This window comes from Ctenopharyngodon idella, chromosome 17 (genome assembly GCF_019924925.1).
Source record: "Ctenopharyngodon idella isolate HZGC_01 chromosome 17, HZGC01, whole genome shotgun sequence".
Classification (NCBI taxonomy): Eukaryota; Metazoa; Chordata; class Actinopteri; order Cypriniformes; family Xenocyprididae; genus Ctenopharyngodon; species Ctenopharyngodon idella.
The window spans coordinates 6,903,446-6,923,305 of NC_067236.1; the positions used below are offsets into that span (position 1 = coordinate 6,903,446).

The 19,860-nt window shown below is 36.1% G+C and overlaps 2 protein-coding genes across 3 annotated transcripts in view; one reads left to right on the top strand and one right to left on the bottom strand.

Moving 5' to 3' along the window:
* mrps5 (mitochondrial ribosomal protein S5) overlaps nucleotides 1-19,860 on the top strand; it is a 37,643-nt gene that overhangs the window by 16,044 nt on the left and 1,739 nt on the right. The window contains exons 6-11 of one of the 2 annotated variants that reach the window (XM_051868313.1): nucleotides 4,248-4,338; nucleotides 5,306-5,352; nucleotides 5,626-5,683; nucleotides 6,608-6,670; nucleotides 7,697-7,833; nucleotides 9,701-10,218. In XM_051868313.1, coding sequence (XP_051724273.1) covers nucleotides 4,248-4,338; nucleotides 5,306-5,352; nucleotides 5,626-5,683; nucleotides 6,608-6,670; nucleotides 7,697-7,833; nucleotides 9,701-9,925 — 621 coding nt within the window. In that variant the 3' untranslated portion in view covers nucleotides 9,926-10,218. Of the gene's footprint in view, nucleotides 1-4,247; nucleotides 4,339-5,305; nucleotides 5,353-5,625; nucleotides 5,684-6,607; nucleotides 6,671-7,696; nucleotides 7,834-9,700; nucleotides 10,219-19,860 lie in introns of those variants that run through there. The other variant, XM_051868314.1, reaches the window with a different exon arrangement.
* On the bottom strand, nucleotides 11,675-19,253 carry LOC127498688 (myelin and lymphocyte protein-like). Its single transcript, XM_051868317.1, has 4 exons — nucleotides 19,005-19,253; nucleotides 15,669-15,836; nucleotides 12,391-12,531; nucleotides 11,675-12,147 (listed from the first exon to the last, which is right to left on the bottom strand). Exons 1-4 carry the CDS (start codon nucleotides 19,092-19,094, stop codon nucleotides 12,073-12,075), a joined length of 474 nt encoding a protein of 157 aa, XP_051724277.1. The 5' UTR covers nucleotides 19,095-19,253; the 3' UTR covers nucleotides 11,675-12,072.

The window sequence follows — 19,860 nt, forward strand, 5'->3', positions numbered from 1 at the left end:
TCTACATACTGTAGGCAGGAACTGTGTGTGTCATACACAGTACAGGAAAATCAGTGAATTTCAATACGGACTCGAGAGGAACAATGTGATGTTTTCATAAGTTTCAACATATGTAGCACACGCAGACTTTGGGAGAAATAGTTTGGTTTTACTTAAGTTTTTCTTTTAGTTAATATTTTTTTATTTTGTATGGAATCCCCTTTCTGCCTTGGGTTAAAAAAAAAAAAAAAAAATCTTATTTTGATTATACTGTTCAAAAGTACTGCTCACCAAAGCATTTGATCAGAAAAAACTGTAATATTGTAAAATATTAAAATATATTGTAATATTTTAGATCTTAAGTAATATATTTTAAAATGTAATTTATTCCTGTGATAGCTGATGATAACTGAATTTTCAGCATCATTACTCCAGTCTTCAGTGTCACATGGTCCTTTAGAAATCATTCTAATATGCTATTTCGTGTGGAAAATGTTTTTTTTTTTTTTTTTCAGAATTCTTTGATGAATAGGAAGTTCAAAAGAACAACATTTATTTGAAATAGAAATCTATTTATAAATGTCTTTACTGCCACTTTTGATCAAGTTAATGTGCTTAAAGCTTGATGAATAAAAGTATTAATTTCTTTCAAAAAAGAAAATCTAACCCTAAAAAATGTAATGTGGAAACATACTTCCATAGTGTTAAATTAATTAATTCAAAAATTACTGAATCAAATCCACCTTGGATTTATTTTTCCACTGAGTTTGTCACCATGCATTATAGGATTGCTTTCTTTGTGAAGGTTGCTTGCGATGCTGCCAAAAGTTTGTGTTTTAGGAGGCTGCGTAATAAAGTTACCTACTTTTTGGAACAGAATACATGTCAAGAGCATTGCAGTGATGCCTTAAAATACTGCCTGCAAAGGCAGCTCGCTGGTTTTTGGAACTAAACTATTCTGTTGTTCTGCCTTTTCCCATCTTTCTTGTACTGACATTTTGATTGACGTATTAGGGCCACTGGCAAAAGTGACTAGAATGAACCACCACAGACTGTGAGTCAGACCCCCTCAGTCTTTTGCAGTGTCCAGCACATTAGCTCTGAGTCTGGAGAACAACATATCGCATGTGATCGGGCACATGGTGGCGTGTTGTCCTCACATTACCCCCAGAGCTTATGAGAGAACCCAGTACAGACACACTAGAGGGCTTGCACAGAAATGAAGAGTTTTTTGCAGTTCTCCAGGACCTCCATCTCTGTGAATGCAGATTAATTTGAAGTGGTTCTGAAAAGCTTGGTGACATTATCAGACATGCATTTGAAGTGCTTTTCCCTTCCTCCATCTCGCTGTCTCTAGGGTGTCCTAGAGAAGGAACGAGTAAAGTCTGAAAGAGCCTAAGTACTTATAAAGCCACATTAATTAAGCCAAATATTTCCTGTAAACCCAAGAACCTCTCCCAAGGACACGCGACGTCTGCCAAAAGAGAGGGAAGAGAGCCATAGTACTCTAGAGCGGATGATACATGAGCAAGACAGAGAGAGAGCGAGACAGACAGAGGAGGGCAAGAGATATAGCTCATAGTTAGAGGAGAGTGATGAAAAGATTGAATGGTTATGGAGATAGATTAAAGCAAGAGGAAGACTTTTACAGAGTCAGGCTCCCATATGTCTTGTAATGGTTAAAATTATCTCATTCCCCTGCATCTTACACACCATTTCACAGTGCCACACTTTATATTGTCAAGTTTATTACATCGATATGATTGTGACACTACTCTTTAGATACATTTTACACTGCAAAATTGACTACATTGTCGGCAGACTTTACAGTATAGTCGCTATTGGTATTACTTTATATATAATGCATTATAAAAGTGTTTTAAATTATTATATTTTTAATAATGCCTTGTAATGCACCTTATAATGCATTGTATGGTCTTATGAATAATTGTAACCACAGTTATAATACGTATTAAGACCTACGTAGGTCATCTGACATTTCATACAGTTGATGGTCACGAATATGATGCAGGGCAACAACTCACTGCATGATGTAGCCTATGAAATGCAGCTATATGCCCCAAAAAATTCAAAATATTGGGGCAAAAAATGCCCCTGTAATGAGTTTTTGTCTCATATTTATATCATATGATATAGTTAAAGTCCCCATGATATCAAAATGTAAGTTTTTTTTGGCTTTTAATATGAATATGTTAGCCTTATCTATAAGTTAGTGTGTTCCAAAACAGTGACAATATCTGCATTTAGAAGATATAAGCATTTAAAACTTACAGTCTCACTTCCGACAATATGAATCAGCGATTTTGATGACATCAACCTGCATCATAATTTTTTTCCCCCTAAAATCTGTTTTTTAATTACACATACAAACAATTTCTCACCAAAGTGGTTTACATTGTGTTATGCTCTCTTCAGCAAGTATTAGAAGGTACACCCAGAGACACCCAGATTTGTAACAATATAGGAAACAATTACTGTAATTACAAGAGGAATTTGAAGAACTAGATTTAATAATCTTGGTTCACTGATATGTCTGAAATTATATCTTTGTTGTGAGGCTGTAGTACATGTAATTTGTAATGGCTGCTCAGCAAAGATAAACACATTTATATGCATTTTCTTGTCCCTGAGCTACATACAGAGGTGGAGTTGTTGCATTTCATTTAAATGATAATTGCAGGTTAGGACAATGGTTGTAGTGATTGCATAATGACATGACCTATACCAAGTACAGCTAATGAGCAGATTGTGTCTATAAAGACCTCTGTCATTGTTTGGAACTGTTTGTGTTCGCTTTTCCTTCAGACGAAAAATGTTTTGCTTTTATTGAAGGTGTGAGTGTGTTTGTCTAAGCAGTCTGAATAGATGGCATGTGTTTTAGCATCACACTGACAAAATGCAGGTGGTATGTATGGGAGTATTAGAGATGCAAAAATAATGACTAAGTAGTGAAATTAGTTTTGCAATGTACAGTGTAAACGGATTATTTGTGGTCAGTATGATCTTACTGAAAGTGTGGACTTTAATTGTATGAAGATGGATTTCAAAAAGTTAACAAAAGCATCAGAATCACTGATAAACAGAAAAAAATAGCTGAACATGTGAAATTAAATGATACTGAATATTTAATTAGGACCACCCTTGGCAATTTTATGCATTGGCATGAAAATGTGTAACCATTGGCACATGAGCAAGAGAGTTTAATACTGTTTTTTTATTTAGCTGTTTACTTGAGAGTTGTTAAACTCCCTCGTCTTTGCATGCAGAACTACCTCTTGTAGTAGTCCTTATCCTCACACAGCCTGGTTTAATTAGTTATGAACTGTATGAAAGCCAAACAATCCAAATGAACCATGCAGTGTGGATAAACCATGTAAACTGCCTAGTGGGTTGCGCATTGGCACTTTGAGTGATGCAGTTCTTTTTTTGTTGTCAGAAAAATACTTTATATATAAAAAAAAAAAAAAAAAAAAAAAAAAGAGGAGACACTACCGCATGCATGGTTCTGCAGAATAAGAGTATGACTCGACACACGAATATAATAATGAAATAAGATATGGCACTTCAAAAGGTTGCTGACGGCTGCTTTAAAACATAATCAGCTATATAACTTTTGTGCTTGAGCTCTTTGAACAGTCTGAAATCCACCTTGTAACTTCCTCTGAACATGTTTAGTTCTTGCCAGTGGGTGGCTTTTTCTTTCAGCACAAAGATCTCATCATATCAATAATACTCCTACAGCAAACGTTACATAACTGATTTCAGTAAGGAGCAGGAGCAAGAATACTTTTATTCTGTATAAGTACTTTATACTATGCAATTACACACATATCTGCAGCCTAGAGAGAGTGTGTGTGATTCTCTCTCTCTCTGTCTGTGTCTGTGTGTTCTTGTATACATGGTTTATGAGGACACAAATGTGTAGACTATAGACAGTTTTCTGTAATGGGTAACTTTAGGAGTAGGGGTAGTGTAGGGGGATAGAATGTACAGTTTGTACAGTATAAAAACCATTACGTCTATGGAGAGTCCCCGTAAACCACATATACGTGTGAGAGAGAGAGAGAGAGAGAGAGAGAGAGAGAGAGAGAGAGAGAGTGTGTAGTGAAGTTTCAATGGAGCATACAAGACTTTTCCAATAGGTTTGTACTGCCTCCTGCTGGTTGCTTTAAGGAAGTACACATACAGAAATTGATCCCCTGCAGTTATTGGCAATCATAATGTGACATTTGTCATTTGATTGACAGGTCAAGAGCGTGTTTAACGTCACAGCCAAAGAGAGTAGGAAGAGATCCATCAGTGCTCTGGTCGCTGTGGGCAATGGAAATGGAGTCGCAGGTAAATCTGGACATGTGCACCTCTAATGATGATTTTCTAAAGGCTGAATGCCTTAAACTAGATTCAGATCTTGTATACGTGTTTTTATTGTTGTTATTTTCAGCATTTTTAGTAATAAATTCACTCATATGAAAATATCACAGCAATCCAGATCATAAAAATTATAATGATGATTTATAAACAAAAACATAATAATAATAATAATAATAATAATAATGACAATTTATAAAAATAAAACTTTATTATTATTGTATTAGGAATAATAGTAATAATAATTATATATATATATATATATATAGAGAGAGAGAGAGAGAGAGTCAAACCAAAAATTATTCAGACACTAGATGCAATTGTTTATTTTTACTAGTGGGTGCAGGACACTATAGTTCATTTATGTAAGTGAGGATAGCAAAATAAAGTAAACTGTGACATATTATATCCAAAAATTCTTCCTACAGTGGTCTACCAGTAAAATTGATAACAATTTGGGACCAAAAATTATTCAGACACTTTGACCTGACCATGTTTTGTCTGACCTGACCAAGTGTTATCTGACATAATTAAGATTAATTTTTTTCTGACAGTTTAACTTTGAAATCTTGTCATATTTTTATTACCATTTTTTTTTAAACTATAGTGAATAAACTGAGATAATGTGTGAAAGGTGTCTGAATAAATTTTGGTTTGACTGTATATCACAGTATATGGCTTATTATTTTTTTTACCATGAATGTATTTTGCATATTTTTTTATCTTTCTATTATTGCTAGTCTATACAGCAACTTTAAACTTGGGAAGGTGCTTGTTCTCTGCTTCTCTGCAGGGTTTGCACTGGGGAAAATATGCACTTTTTCATATCTGAAGTCTGGAGTATATTAAACAATGCAGTAGTTTAATATGTGGCTGGGAAAAATACAATGGCCATAATCAGTGTCGATTAGCTGTTTTGTTCTCTGCTTCTCTGCAGGGTTTGCACTGGGGAAAGCAGCAGACAAGAACACCGCACTTAGAAAAGTAAGCCACTGCATGACATGCATACATTAATTCACGCTCACCCAAAGTCACAAAACGGACACTTATTGCAGGCACAATTCCCCCCTGAAACAACCTGAGGTTAAATGACTTGCTTAAGGGCACAATAATGACAGAACAGGGCTGTGAGCTCAATAACTCCTCAGTTCCCATGACACACTTATAAGATATTAACCTTAAGCATCTGTGTTAGAGCCACCAAATCAGGTTACAGTGAAATCATCTTGACATTAAACACACCGCTTTGTTTTACAGGCAAAGAACCGAGCCATGCATTATCTCTACTACATTGAGAGATACAACAACCATACCAGTGAGTCGCACTCTATTCTGTGTGTGCGTGCAAGTGTTACACACGTGCGTCACTCACTATCGTATAACAAACAGACATTGTAAATCTCCTCTATATATGTGCTCTTGTGCAGTTTGAGAGAAGGATTGAGAGAAGGAATTAATTAATATTAATTTTGCATCATTAATATTAATATTCACTTTTTACTTTGAATCAAATTTACAATAATGCCTCTGATTAAAATAAATTGTAAAAATGCTTTTGATTTCAGAGATATATTGAAAACTTCTATTTACTAAAAATATTTTTTACATTCATCCTCAGCCATATTTTCTGAGTAATTTACTGAAATTACATTGCATTTATATACACTACCGTTCAAAAGTTTGGGGTCAGTAAAAATTTTTTATTAAAGAAATATGAATATTCAACAAGAATGCATCAAATTGATCAAAAGTACCAGTAGATACATTTATAATATTACAAAAGATTTCTATTTCAAATAGATTCTGTTCTTTTGAGATCCTGAAAAAAAAATATATCATGGTTTCCACAAAAATATTAAGCAGCACAACTGTGTTCAACAGCATTTTAGAATGATTTCTGAAGGATCATATGACACTAAAGACTGGAATAATGGCTGCTGAAAATTCAGCTTTGCATCACAGGAATAAATTACATTTTAAAATGTATTGTAAGTGAAATAGAAAACCGTCATTTTAAATTGTAATAGTATTTCACAATATTGCTGTTTTTACTGTATTTAATCAGCCTTGGTGAGCATAAGAAACTTCTTTCCAAAACATTAAAAATCTTACTGATTCCAAACTTTTGAACAGTATTGAATGAGAGAGTTATACTCGAGAGAGAAAGTTTCATATGACATTTAGATTTCGGCCTTCTCCTATGTGTTGTTAATGTCCATCTTTTCATCCTCATCTGCAGTATATCATGACATTGAGTCCAAGTTTAAAAGGACCACGCTCAGAATGAAGAAACAGAACAAAGGTAACTGGCCTGATCTCACACTCACTCTCACACACCGTGTTTTGCTGTATGATTTGTTTCAAATAAGAGAATCTGCAGGGTTGTGTTTCTGCATACATGCATAACATTTCCAGATCCAAAACTTTGTTTCATGTTTCTGTAGATCAGTTAGGACTCGTTTACTTGCTTTTAAGTCTAGTAGTTGCATACATCTACTGTGTCCACTTTGGATTTTTAGAGGGGCGATCTCTGATTTTTGTGACTGTGCATCACTTACATTAAGTGCAAAAATGGCAATTTAAAAAAAAAACTTTGTCTCATTTCAAACTGTCACGTAAATGTCTTCTAGAACAGTACCCACCTACAGTATCAGATTTCCTTTCATGCCTAGTCTGAGCCACAATTGATTTAAATCATTCCAGACATTCCAGAAATTATGATGTTCATATTAGAGTTCAGCTCTGATGTGACTCAATTCCTCAGAGTCCACGTTTCACCTCTAACACCTAAGTTATAAAACCTGCCGGGCAGTTGATTTGGACCATGATTGGACCAACTCTGGGAGCTCACAGAGAACATGATCTGCCACCTTTCATCTGTAGACTCACTTTGTCTTGTAATGTGTGTCTAATATTGTTCTCATGTCATTCCAAACCTGTATGACTATATTTTTTCCTGTTGACTTCCACTGTATGGACAAAAATACAATGGAAATCAATGGGAACCAAAACTGTTTGGTTACTAACATTCTTCAAAATATCTTCTCTTATGCTTCACAATAGAAAGATAGTCATAGAGCAAAATGAGGATGAGTAAATGATGACAGAATTTTCATTTTGGGTGGACTAAATATTTAAATGTTATTTTCTTTAATTAAATTGTGAAAATTATTTAAGTCTGAGTAAAATTACCTGAAATTAATGAACATGACAGTATTGACTAAATGTCTTGACTGAAATTTGTGTTCGAAAGTAAAAGACTGAATAAAAAACTTTAATAAAAAAAAGATCTTTACCTTCTCCCTTTGTTGTTTTCCCTCTCTATCAGGTTATGGTCTGCATTGTCATCGGGCGGTGATCACTCTCTGTAAACTGATTGGGATAGAGGATATGTACGCAAAAGTAGAAGGTTCGGTCAACCTCCTCAACATCACCAGGGCTCTCTTCCATGGCCTGGCCAATCAGGTGAGAGATTACAACAGTACCATAGCCTATCAGATCAGTCCTTGTACATGTCTCAGTGGCTTGTTTTGATGTAGTGACCGTGATTTTGCCAAGTATGATGTTTACCTGCATCAACATCTTTGGTAGACTATTAACTATTTGCTTAAATAATAGCAGTATCTACTTAATGAAAAATACTTGCACGCCATTGTTGAAATTTTATGTTAATATTTAGCTGGTTTAAATAAAGTGTGTTCAATAACATATTTGTTTTTTCTGTTGTGTAGATTGCTGAGATTTAACTGGTAAATGTTACAGGTGTGATGAGATGGTTAGCTCACTAGACAAGACACAAGATTGCGTTCACAAAAACGAAACAAGATTTTTACACAGTATTTTTAAGAAATCCTCAATGATGAAATACATGACTAGATAAATAGTCTGCAGGTGCATTTGAAATGTTTTAACTAATCATCTTGTAATGAATGTCATTTCAGTTCTACTTTCTGAGTATGAATTATCATATGCAGTAAAAGATAACAATACTCAAGCACTGTAAAAGGTTTTGCCATAAACTCAACTGACTGGTTTCTCTCATGTATGATTTCATATGAGTCTCTTCAGACCTTAGAACTTTACATAATTTATGAGCTTCTACAACTTTTGACCTACACAGCCCAGCCTAAGATAGTCTTCATATTGGGAGATATTTGCATCAGGGAGCCACTTTCAAAATGCAGGGTATTGAAATGTTTTACTTTCGCAATCGCGAGCACTTTGTGAATAGGGAGTGGCGGTGCTGAGCGTGCATTCTACAAGATGAGACATTTGTCAGATGCTTAGGCTCTGTTGAGCAATGAATCCTCCGCTATGGTCTTGTCAGTCATCTTGTCACTTACTCTCGTCATGTGATCAGTGAACTCTTATTCCTGCTGCACTACATACGACTCTGCTGCTTGTGTTGGATGAGCTGGATGAAATTGAAGCGATCGTTATCCAACTGAATTAATGGTTTTTATTTCTATAAAAAGCAAATTGACAGTGAAGGCATAATGTAAATGTAGCAGTGGCATATTCTATCCTAATTTCACCCTCACACTCTATCATGGCAATATCACGAGACAGCTTTTCATCTCAACGAGAAATGGCACGAGATCTCGTCACACCCCTAGTAATTATGGATATTGACTAATGAAATTTTGATGTCATGATAGCCCTAGTACTACCCCCTATCCCTACCCCAACCATTAATTACCTCTAAAGTCAGAAACGTATTATGGGTAAATAACAATGTTGTTCAAGCCCCTACTCCATTCTTTACTCTAACACTAAAATCAGATTGATGGTTGATGGGAATGTTGTTCCAGGAACATACTGAAGTGGTGGCGCCAGTCATCTATTTAAAACTGTGTAAGCTCTCACAACAAGATGTTATTGTGCAGTCATTTTAAAGTAATTTATCTTAAAATAAACTAGCAGAAGGTGAATTATTTAATCTGAAATGCTACTCAAATGTGCGATCAAAGCAAAAAAGTATTAGTATACTTTTTTTTTTTTAAAGCTCTAATGTTCACCTGCACCTGTAGCTGGGTTTGATAACCAGCAACTATATAAAGAAACAAACGGAAAGAGTTCAGGCTAAATCCATGTAATTCCAGTCATCACTGCAATCCTGAGTCCTCACTGATTGGATCCCAGAAAAAGTGTGAATTGTGCAGGGAGAGAGAGGGATCACTACAGACTAATCCATTGTTCACTTGGACCTTAAGTTTGCATGATCACAGGAAACTAAGGACCCTGTAAACTGTCCATCACTGTTTTTTGTTTTTTTGTTTGTTTTTTGTTTTTCAGGCTTGTAACTGACTTCCTCTCCCCTGTCTCTCTACAGGAGACTCATCAGAATCTAGCTGATAAAAAGCAGCTGAATGTAGTGGAGTTCAGGGCCGAACAGGGCCCTCTGCCCATCGTGGTGGCGCGACCGCAGCTCGGTGCCCGTAAGGAACCTGAAGTGGAGGACGATGTGCCCAACACGCGTCTGCACTGGGCTGACGTGAAGGCCGCACAGGGCGTTAAGAGATCAGTGTGGGCAGGGGTTAAAAGAACCATCTGGTGATCTGAATGGTGATGTCCTGCTAAAACACACTGCAGGCTGACTCTCTAATACAGAACTGACAACCGTTTGCTGGGGAGAGTGTTGGGGCAAGTGCTTGGATTGGAACCATGCTGCTAAACTACCATTTCACCAAACAGTAAAAGTCCAGAAGTGCTACATACCCCCAGAAATGAGTGTTGATGTGTCGCTAACCCATGAAAGAGGAGCGTGGAAGTGAATGAGTAGACTTTGTTCTCACTTACCTACACATGACTTATAACTTTAAAAGCACCAATAAATCTACAATAAAACCACCTTACACGTCAGCTTTTGTTTTATTGTATAAAAAGATGTATGCACAGAATGCGTTTTTTCGTTTAAAAATGTGTGAGATGCTACAAACAATGGGAGCACAATAATCAAACGTGTCCATTAAGTACATATTTCCATAGAAAAACAATTGAGAGGCAGCACAGTGAAATGCAAAAAATGCATTCTGTGTGATTAGTCCCTTATATAGTTCATCACTGTTTTACTCTATATGCAACGATTTGCACACACACTTAGCTGACACAATAATCAAATGCAAAGGTAGATTTGAGAGGTCTCATGTGCTTTATTTGAATGAACAACAAAACGCCAATATGGATTAATTTCTGATGTTGCTCGGAGATCATGATTCTCCCATGAACAGACTACTAAACAAACAACTAAATAAAATAACATGTAATTTACTACAGGCTCTGACAAAATGTTAATTGCTACAGTCAATTAAAAAATTGAATGAATGATTCAGTTACAGTACTTAGATTGTTTCATTACTGGATGAATCTGTGTTTTTTTAAACGAATCTTTTGAATGAATGATTCAATGTCAAATACATTTTTAACAGTCACTTGTCGCCATCTGGTGGCGTAACGATGTAATCGATATAATCGTTATTTGAAGCGCCATACTTTGTAAATATGATTTATTTTGATCGCAGTGTTTATATCCGAACTATAAAATTTAATCCCAGTTCTTCTATGATAATATGAATATTTGTAACACAGAAATATAAATACTGTGTCGAAAGACAGGCTGTTTGTGAAGCTGTTTCATACCTATAGATTTGAATGTTCCTTGTGTGATTTTGTAAAGGGTTAGCTAATAGACACGTGTGTGTTTGAATCGAGATCACAGTCTTTTAACGATTAATCGTTCAGCCCAGGTAATAACAGCTCAGTTTCTATATCATCATTCCGAAACTATTGCCAATGATAGTTTGACTGTTAAATGTGAGTGCTTGAGTGTCTTTTATGTTAAAATGCATATTTTCTCTGTGATATCTGGATTCTCAGAGTATGTCCTTCACCAGGACTTCTTATTTTATTTTATTTTTTTTTACATATTTTAAATGTGTATTCTTCTCTCTCTTTTTTTAATCCAATTTATCAGCTTGCTTGCTTTATTTTATTCATACAATACAACATTCTTACTGGGACTTGCCTACCTTGAGGTCAACTGCATTGATTGTGTGTGAAAGAGTATACCCTATAGGGTTCAGCTACACACACCAGCTGGATGTGGGACTTTCCCTACATTACTAGAAAGTTCAGACACTTAAATACTACTCTGAAAAGCTTTTCTCTCACATGCAAGAAATGCATTCAACATCAGTAAATATTGAGACTGTAATTGACATATTTGCCTGAATGAAAATGTATAATCTATATAGTCATATTTACAAGGCCGTACACAATCAGACTCAGGAATTAATTACACATGTAATTCTGTGTAGTTCATATTCTTTTATTAAAATATTATGTTTATTTTGTTTAGTAGCTAAATATACAAAAATTGATTTATCTGTTACAAAGATACAAGAAGTATACAAAAACCCATGTTGTTTCTTCATCTGCATCGACACTGAGCGTCATCTTTCTAGTACAGATACCATTTTATAAAAGTTTCCCTCCTCCCAAATATAAGAAAGCATAATCATTACAGAAGCAATAAGGTCAAAACAATCTATGAAAAGTGGGATTATTCCATCATGATTGCTGTGGTTTTTGAGTAGAACGCGCTCAGGACTGACCCCTGAGATTCGTCTTTCTCAGCCCCAGTGATTTTACAATGTTTATTTTCCATTTATGTCATAATGATTTCGTTTTGATCGAATTCTTTGATTAGAAGGATTTCCACCGTGCAGCAGAAAGGACGCAGTGGATGAAGTAAAGCAATGTGGCAATATACGAGAACACCTGAGGGGGAGAGGACAAAAAATCAGTCAAACATCTGAACACTAAACAATGGACATTCATTTTTAGATTAGCTAAAGATTACATATAACAGTGTTTATGAATGATTAATATTTTTAAAGGATAACTTTGAGTGAGCATTAGATGATGTTAATCTAAATATAAAAATGGAGGAAATGAGCATGAAAAAAAGAAAACTATACAATATCAATAGATAGCAACAAAGTGTGTGTATTTTGTGCTTACCACAGCTGCAATGTCGATTTGATAGTACTTAAAGGGATAGGTACCACCTGCAGTATAAACTTTCATGTTCAAGGTCACATAGGCCAGGATCACCGAGGCGCTCAGATAGAACGTTACAGCAATAAGGTGATAAATAAAGTCCTGCACACAGAAGACATCATCAAAGCCAGTTCGTTTGATATAGAGAGAGTTAGAGATCCTTGAAATTATTCTAGGTTACAACTTTTTTCCAGTGTATGTTTTAGTGTGCCACCCTGGGATTTTTAAGGTCCCCTTCTGGCCACACGAGGCTGAATCCAGCTTCTTATTCGCAGCTTCTTCCACCTTAAAAGACGCGATGCTTCCGCGTTTGTAGCTTCTTATTCACGCTGAACTTAGGGACAGTGCGGTTTTCTTTTTCGCGCTTTTTTAAGAGATTGTGTTGCTTTTTGTGTCTATTTTCAGAATTAAAGGAAAATAAACTATTTTGAAATGCAAATAACACTGATATATATGCGAAAATAGACCGCAAAAAATATAAAGGCACATAAAATATAATTATAGTATTCTTTGTTTATTGAACATGTCAAGCTCAACTTAAAGGACCGTGTGATTTTTCTTTTATTCACGCTTTTTAGGGACCATGTTATTATTGTCTATTTTCAGAAAAAAATAATAAACTATTCTGAAACGTAAACAACACTGAAATATCAGTGAAAATTACTGTTAAATTACAAAGGTATATGAAAAACAATTACATCATTCTTATTGCACGTTGTCCTTTGAATGCATTAATGAATCAATTGAATAAAAAAAACAATTCAAGCAAATATTACAGATTTCAATATCACAAGGTAACTAGAGACTATACCAGCTCCAGCTTGGATCCAGCCTCTTATGAAGATTTCAGATGAAGGACTCCAGAACATCATCAAACATGGATGATTATACAGAATGATCATGTTATCATTGCTTTGCATGCACACTACTTTTGCTTAAAAGAAGTAAATACTACAACTGTACTTTCTGATATCATGTCATAAAAGAAGACTATTGTGTTTTTGGTATAGCGCCTCCAATTGGGCCAATGATGCAATTCGACCTGTTACTTTGTCACATCTGTCAAATTCATAGATCCATAACTTCATAATGCTACAATAAAATTGTCCATAATTTTGGATGGTGACATTCAAGTGCATTGGGAATAAGGCCCGAGTGCAACTTTTAACGCACCCTCAAAGGCAGCTGAGATATAGCGCCTCCAATTGGGCCAATAATGCAATTTCTCCTGTAACTGTATTGTCAAATCTGTCAAATTTATGGGTCCGTAACGTCGTAATGCTACAGTAAAAATGTCTGAACACGTGAATGGTGACAGGCAATTGCCCTGGAAAGAAGGCCTCGGTGAAACTTTTAACGCACCCTTAACATTAGCTGAGATATAGCACCCCCAACTGGGCCAACGATGCAATCGCTCTTCTAACTGTACTGTCTGTCACGCTTTGTCAATTTCATGAGTCCGTAACATCATAACGCTAGAGTAAAAATGTCTAAAAATTTGAATGATGATAGTCAAGCACCCCAAATGGGCCAACAATGTGATGGCTCTCCAAACTGTAGTGTGAGATTGGGTCCATAACTGTGCCATTTTGAAGTTTCAGTTCAATGGAATTCAATTCACATTCACTTGTATAACGCTTTTCACTATACATATTTCAAAAGCAGCATTACAGCAAATTCATGTTTCTATGTGACAAAAACACAATAGTCTTCTTTTATGAGATGATATCAGAAAGTACAGTTGTAAGATAGTACAAATTGTAGTATTTACTTCTTTTAAGCAAAAGTAGTGTGCATGCAAAGCAATGATAACATGATCATTCTGTATATGTTTGATGATGTTCTGGAGTCCTTCATCTGAAAGCTGGTATAGTCTCTAGTTACCTTGTACCTTGTACTCGTTACATCAGAAGAAGAATGGCATCTACGCTAATATTAGTCTTTCTGTTTATCCCGAGGTTCACCGTAGTCAACCGGATCCGGGCTGTATCCAGGTGAGACCAAGGACCTGCACCTTGACACGACCACAACGCAGCCCTGACGTATCAGCAGAGATTAAGTCAACTAGATCATCCACTGTGAGGGCCTCATCGACACGACAGCCACGACACAGTTCCTCAACAACCGTCCATACCGGCGTGATCCTCAATACGATCCTCAGTTGGATGGAACTGAAATAAATACTTTTAATGTTGCGATCCTATTGGACTTATGATAGCAACCTGAATTGTAACAAAGCACTGTTGGCCAGAGGAGAACTGGCACCCCGACTAAGCCTGGTTTCTCCCAAGGTTTTTTTCTCCATTTTAACACCAATTTGCCACTTGTCTGCCACCTAATGTCACCTGATGGAGTTTGGGTTCCTTGTCGCTGTCGCCTCTGGCTTGCTTAGTTGGGGACACTTGACTTGACATTTGATATTCAACAGTGCTTTGATCTGCCTGCATTGACACTATTCTTTAAGAGCTGCTGTGCAGCCAAACAATGTACCAGTTATCAATGTAAAGCTGCTTTGACACAATCTACATTGTAAAAAGCGCTATATAAATAAAGGTGACTTGACTTGCCTTGACTTGTGATATTGAAATCTGTAATATTTGCTTAAATTACTTTTTTTATTCAATTGATTCATTAATGCATTCAAAGGACAACATGCAATAAGAATGATGTAATTGTTTTTTATATACCTTTGTAATTTAACAGTAATTTTCACTAATATTTCGGTGTTATTTACGTTTCAGAATAGTTTATTATTTTTTTCTGAAAATAGACAATAATAACATGGTCCCTAAAAAGCGTGAATAAAAGAAAAATCACACGGTCCTTTAAGTTGAGCTGATGACGTTCAATAAACAAAGAATACTATAATTATATTTTATGTGCCTTTATATTTTTTGCAGTCTATTTTCACTGATATATCAGTGTTATTTGCATTTCAAAATAGTTTATTTTCCTTTAATTCTGAAAATAGACACAAAAAGCAACAAAATCCCTTAAAAAAACGCGAAAAAGAAAACCGCACTGTCCCTAAGTTCAGCGTGAATAAGAAGCTACAAACGCGGAAGCATCGCGTCTTTTAAGGTGGACCGGACAGCGTCAATAAGAAGCTGAGAATAAGAAGCTGGATTCAGCCTCGTTCTGGCCACCCCATTAAAAATTTCTTAGAGGCGCTAATCGCACACACGCACACACACACACACACACACACACAGAGACACTATAATTTGTTCTCTGCTCACCGCTGTAGCCCAGCCGCTGCTGTTTTTGTGCCCTCCGCAGGCGAAGATGATGAGCCAGAGGAAGGTCATCACAAAGCAGAAGACTGATACAAACATCACCCATCCCTGAGGGTTGTTTGGTTGAATAAGTGTGGACGCCACCAGGATCCATACTAACCCTCCAAATACCTGTAAAAAACAAACACAAACACATGCAAACTCAGTATTGTAATTTGCGCATACCCATAGTGCAACCAACCAAATAACCAGACTAGACCTTTCAGTTTAGATAATTAGCCGGTTAACACACTCATTCTCATTACCACACATGTTAATGATAAACTCACTCCACATAACACAACATGTACACAACACAAGCCCCAAGAGTTACTCTAGTCTCACGTCTGAGGCTGTGTCTCAATCAGCTCTCTAGCTTCCCTAGGTCGTGAATCAGTAGGTGTGTTCGACTTGAGGCACTGCGCAGACCGATTGGTGTATGGCATCAAAGTACAGTGAGAGCGATTAGAGAGCAGACGGGTCTGTATGCTTTCGAATCGCTCTTGCAGTACTTTAATGTCCTATACATCATCATCAATGAATAACAAATATATATAGTGCTCTGGAATACTCAGTTCTGATTGGTTAATCGCTGCATCTAATTTCCAACGTCATCCATAGCATATCACCAAAGACTATAGAATAACACTTTAACTCTTAACGGGACTTTGATATCACCCACTCCCAGGCTGCGTTCCACCCCACTTTTAGACATGCACTCGCAAACTTCCCTAAGCACTTCCCCTCGGGGGAAACCCTGCCGCCATTTTGAAGTGCATTCCACTTCATGAAGTGGAGGAGGGAAGTTTATATGGACAGACCCTCGTCCCCTCGATTTTGACAGAGGGAGCAAGTCTACTCCGATGTGCACTTCAAGCAGCTCTATATCCCACAATTCAACTTTATTGTGACGTCACAACTGATCACGCTTAACTGAAGTGTATGATATAGGCCTATTAATTATTTTGAGAATGAATCACATAATAATGTATAATATATTATATTGAGATTTAAACACATAATACTTGTAGCTACCTTATGTTCACAGTCAAAGTTTATACTATTGATTTCTTTTTCGTTTGTGTAATTTTTTTTTTCTCCAACCGCTTATAGGATTTTCTCTAACAACTTATATGCATATAGAATGGTGCATTAAACAAATTCATAAGTAAAAAAGGTTTTTAAATAATAAATCAGCCATGGTGAATTCCAAGTGATCAAGGGCTTAGTATGTTCCATTTAAACCTTATGCACGAATTCCGCCAGTAGTTTTTTATTATTATTATTATTATTATTATTATTATAGCCTAATGCATCAAACAATGAACAGACATAAGTTCCGCCAGTAGTGGGCACTCATGCAACGCAAGCAATGACGCACATCCGAGTACACGAGACGGATGGAAGATAGCGAGTGAAGGGCATAAAAATTTGGATTGGAACGCAGCCCTATATCACCGTTTGTACATGCTACTTTCATAAACGCAACTGGCGCTAGTATCTCATTTATCGGTTGTAGTAAAAATGACATCAGATGACTCATCTTTGATATTACTGTAATATTGTTGCAATGTTCGTCTTGTTGATAGGCTGATTGTTTTGTATTGTAGCTTAACAGATTTTTTTAGCAGAAGATTTAAGATACAGATAAGATTATAAAATTATTTAAACTCAAATCAATATTTCATGTCCACGTATATTTAGCCTACGCATTTTGGTTTTCTTTTTAATCTCTAAATATAAAAAATATAGGCTACATAAATAAGCAAATGTTTATTTTGTGATAATGACAGGCTGACTGCATTATGTATCTGGTATTTTTTTAATCACTAATAAATTTTAAAAATGCATAAATAGCTAGACTAAACTAATGCTTATTTTGTGACAATGACAGACTGACTGTGCATTTGGTCCATGTATTTATTTAGGCTAGTTTTTTTTTTTATCTCTAAATAAATAAATAAATAGTTTTTATTTTGTCATAATGACAGACTGTGCAAACAATAATATTCTGAACAAAGACAAACCTAAACATGCGATGTGACCGTTCCTCTTACGATAACACATTATTCATGCATTACTCTCTCTCTCTCTCTCTCTCTCTCTCTCTCTCTCTCTCTCTCTCTCTTTCACACCAATGGATTATGGATTAATTTACTCTCACGACAAGAATCAAATACACACAAACGGGCACTATGCCATTTAGAGGTCATGATATTTAAGTAGCCACAAGTAGCCTAAATAAACTAGTCAGAGAGAGAGAGAGAGAGAGAGAGAGAGAGAGAGAGAGAGAGAGAGAGAGAAAGAGATGTTTACCAAATCTAAAATGATCTAAATGGCCAACTGTAACAGTGACTGAGAAGAATTGATGGAAAAGCATGCAAACTCACCTTCTGTTCTCTGTCTCTTAAACTAAATCTCCAAACTCACATAAACTCATCTCGCCTTTCATTTGAGCAACTGATAGGCTACATGACCTGAACTCACATTCATGTCCTTCAAAGCTTCAACTGAGCTCAGACAAGAACCACAAAACAAACTCCCTCTTTTCAAACACCATTCTTTGAGCCACCGTTACAGGTGAATTCAGGCGTATGTGTGTGTCCCTCATTAACCTCGGTGTCAAATGCTGCTGTTGTGGAGGTGCTGGGCTGAGACCTCATGTCACCAGAAACCCGCATTCAATTACAGTATAGTAAAAATATGAAAAAAATAATTATATATAATTATATATAAGAATATAATAAAATTCTAATAAAAATTGGTTAAAATGTTAAAATGTAGTTAAAAGTTCTCTCCTATTTAATAGGCTATAAATAAAACGAAATGAGGTGAACCACCAATAATAGGCTGCTGTTTTGAAAACATATAACGTATCAAATTTGACCTGGATCTGTAGGCTATAGACTAAATATTGAAATATTTATCCCCGCAAACTGAATTATTTTACCGCCCATAATTTCCGCCAAGACTAAGAGTGGAATCCCTAAAAAAAAGAAGAAAAAAATAAAATAAAAATAAAGTGGATTGCTATTTTTTTACACGTTTCGCTTTCCTAATTTTTTCCATTATCCTTTTCTTCAAATATTAAAATAAGTAAACGTAAAAATAAATAGGTTACGCAAAAATATAAAAATAAAAAAGATGTAGAAATAAATATGACGAAGCAAAATGATAAAAATATTCTGAAAGCTTCTTACGCGGTTTAAGGGGTCCCATACTAATCTGATATTTTACAATAACTGGATAAAACTATGATAAACCAATTTTTTTTTAGCATTAAATGTTCCGTTCACGCACCAGTTCGGGCAGGTAGAGTATGTCCGGTGCAGTGGTACAGATCCGGAATCCGCTGGGCAGACTCGACATCTGCTGTGTGACCGCTGCCATTGTCGCGCTCCCGCTATCCGCTAGAGGAATGACTGGAGTAACGGAGCCACGGCCGCGTCTTTTCAATGTCCCCGGAGACCTGAAAAACCTGCTCTGTATGGACACACCCTATGTGAGGAGAGCAGCGTGCCGCTCCACTTTCACTGAGCGGGCTGTGATGTTGAGGAACGCGGGTTTTGTGTATGTGTATGTGGATGCAGTGTGGCAACGGGTTAAGTAATACTGAACAGGTCAGTCAGCTCAGGTGTTCGCAAATACACTTAATTCGACTTATAAGTAGCCTACTTGTGGAAGGAAATATGTTTGGCTACTGAGTGAATAAAGTTGGAGTCAAAAAGAGTTAACAGTGTGGCAATATATAAATTATTGGTGTAGCCTATAGAAACAGTTGATAAGGACAAGGAGTGTCCTCTCTCTTCTAGGGCAGTTTCAACCATGTCGACATCATAATTTTAAATAAACATGTATAAAAATAGGGTGAGGTCCAACATTACTCAGTACTGGTAAACGGTTGGATGGTTTTATGAATATTTGATTCATAAATCATGAATCATGATTCGACACGCTGATTCATAACGCTCTGAAGCTTCCTGAAGCAGTTTTGAAATCGGCCATCACTATATAAGTCGTTATTTTATTTTTTTTGGCGCACCAAAAATATTCTCGTCGCTTTATAGTATTAATATTGAACCACTGTACTCACAAGATCTGATTTAAATATGTTTTTAGTACCTTTATGGATCTTGAGAGAGGAAATGTCATTGCT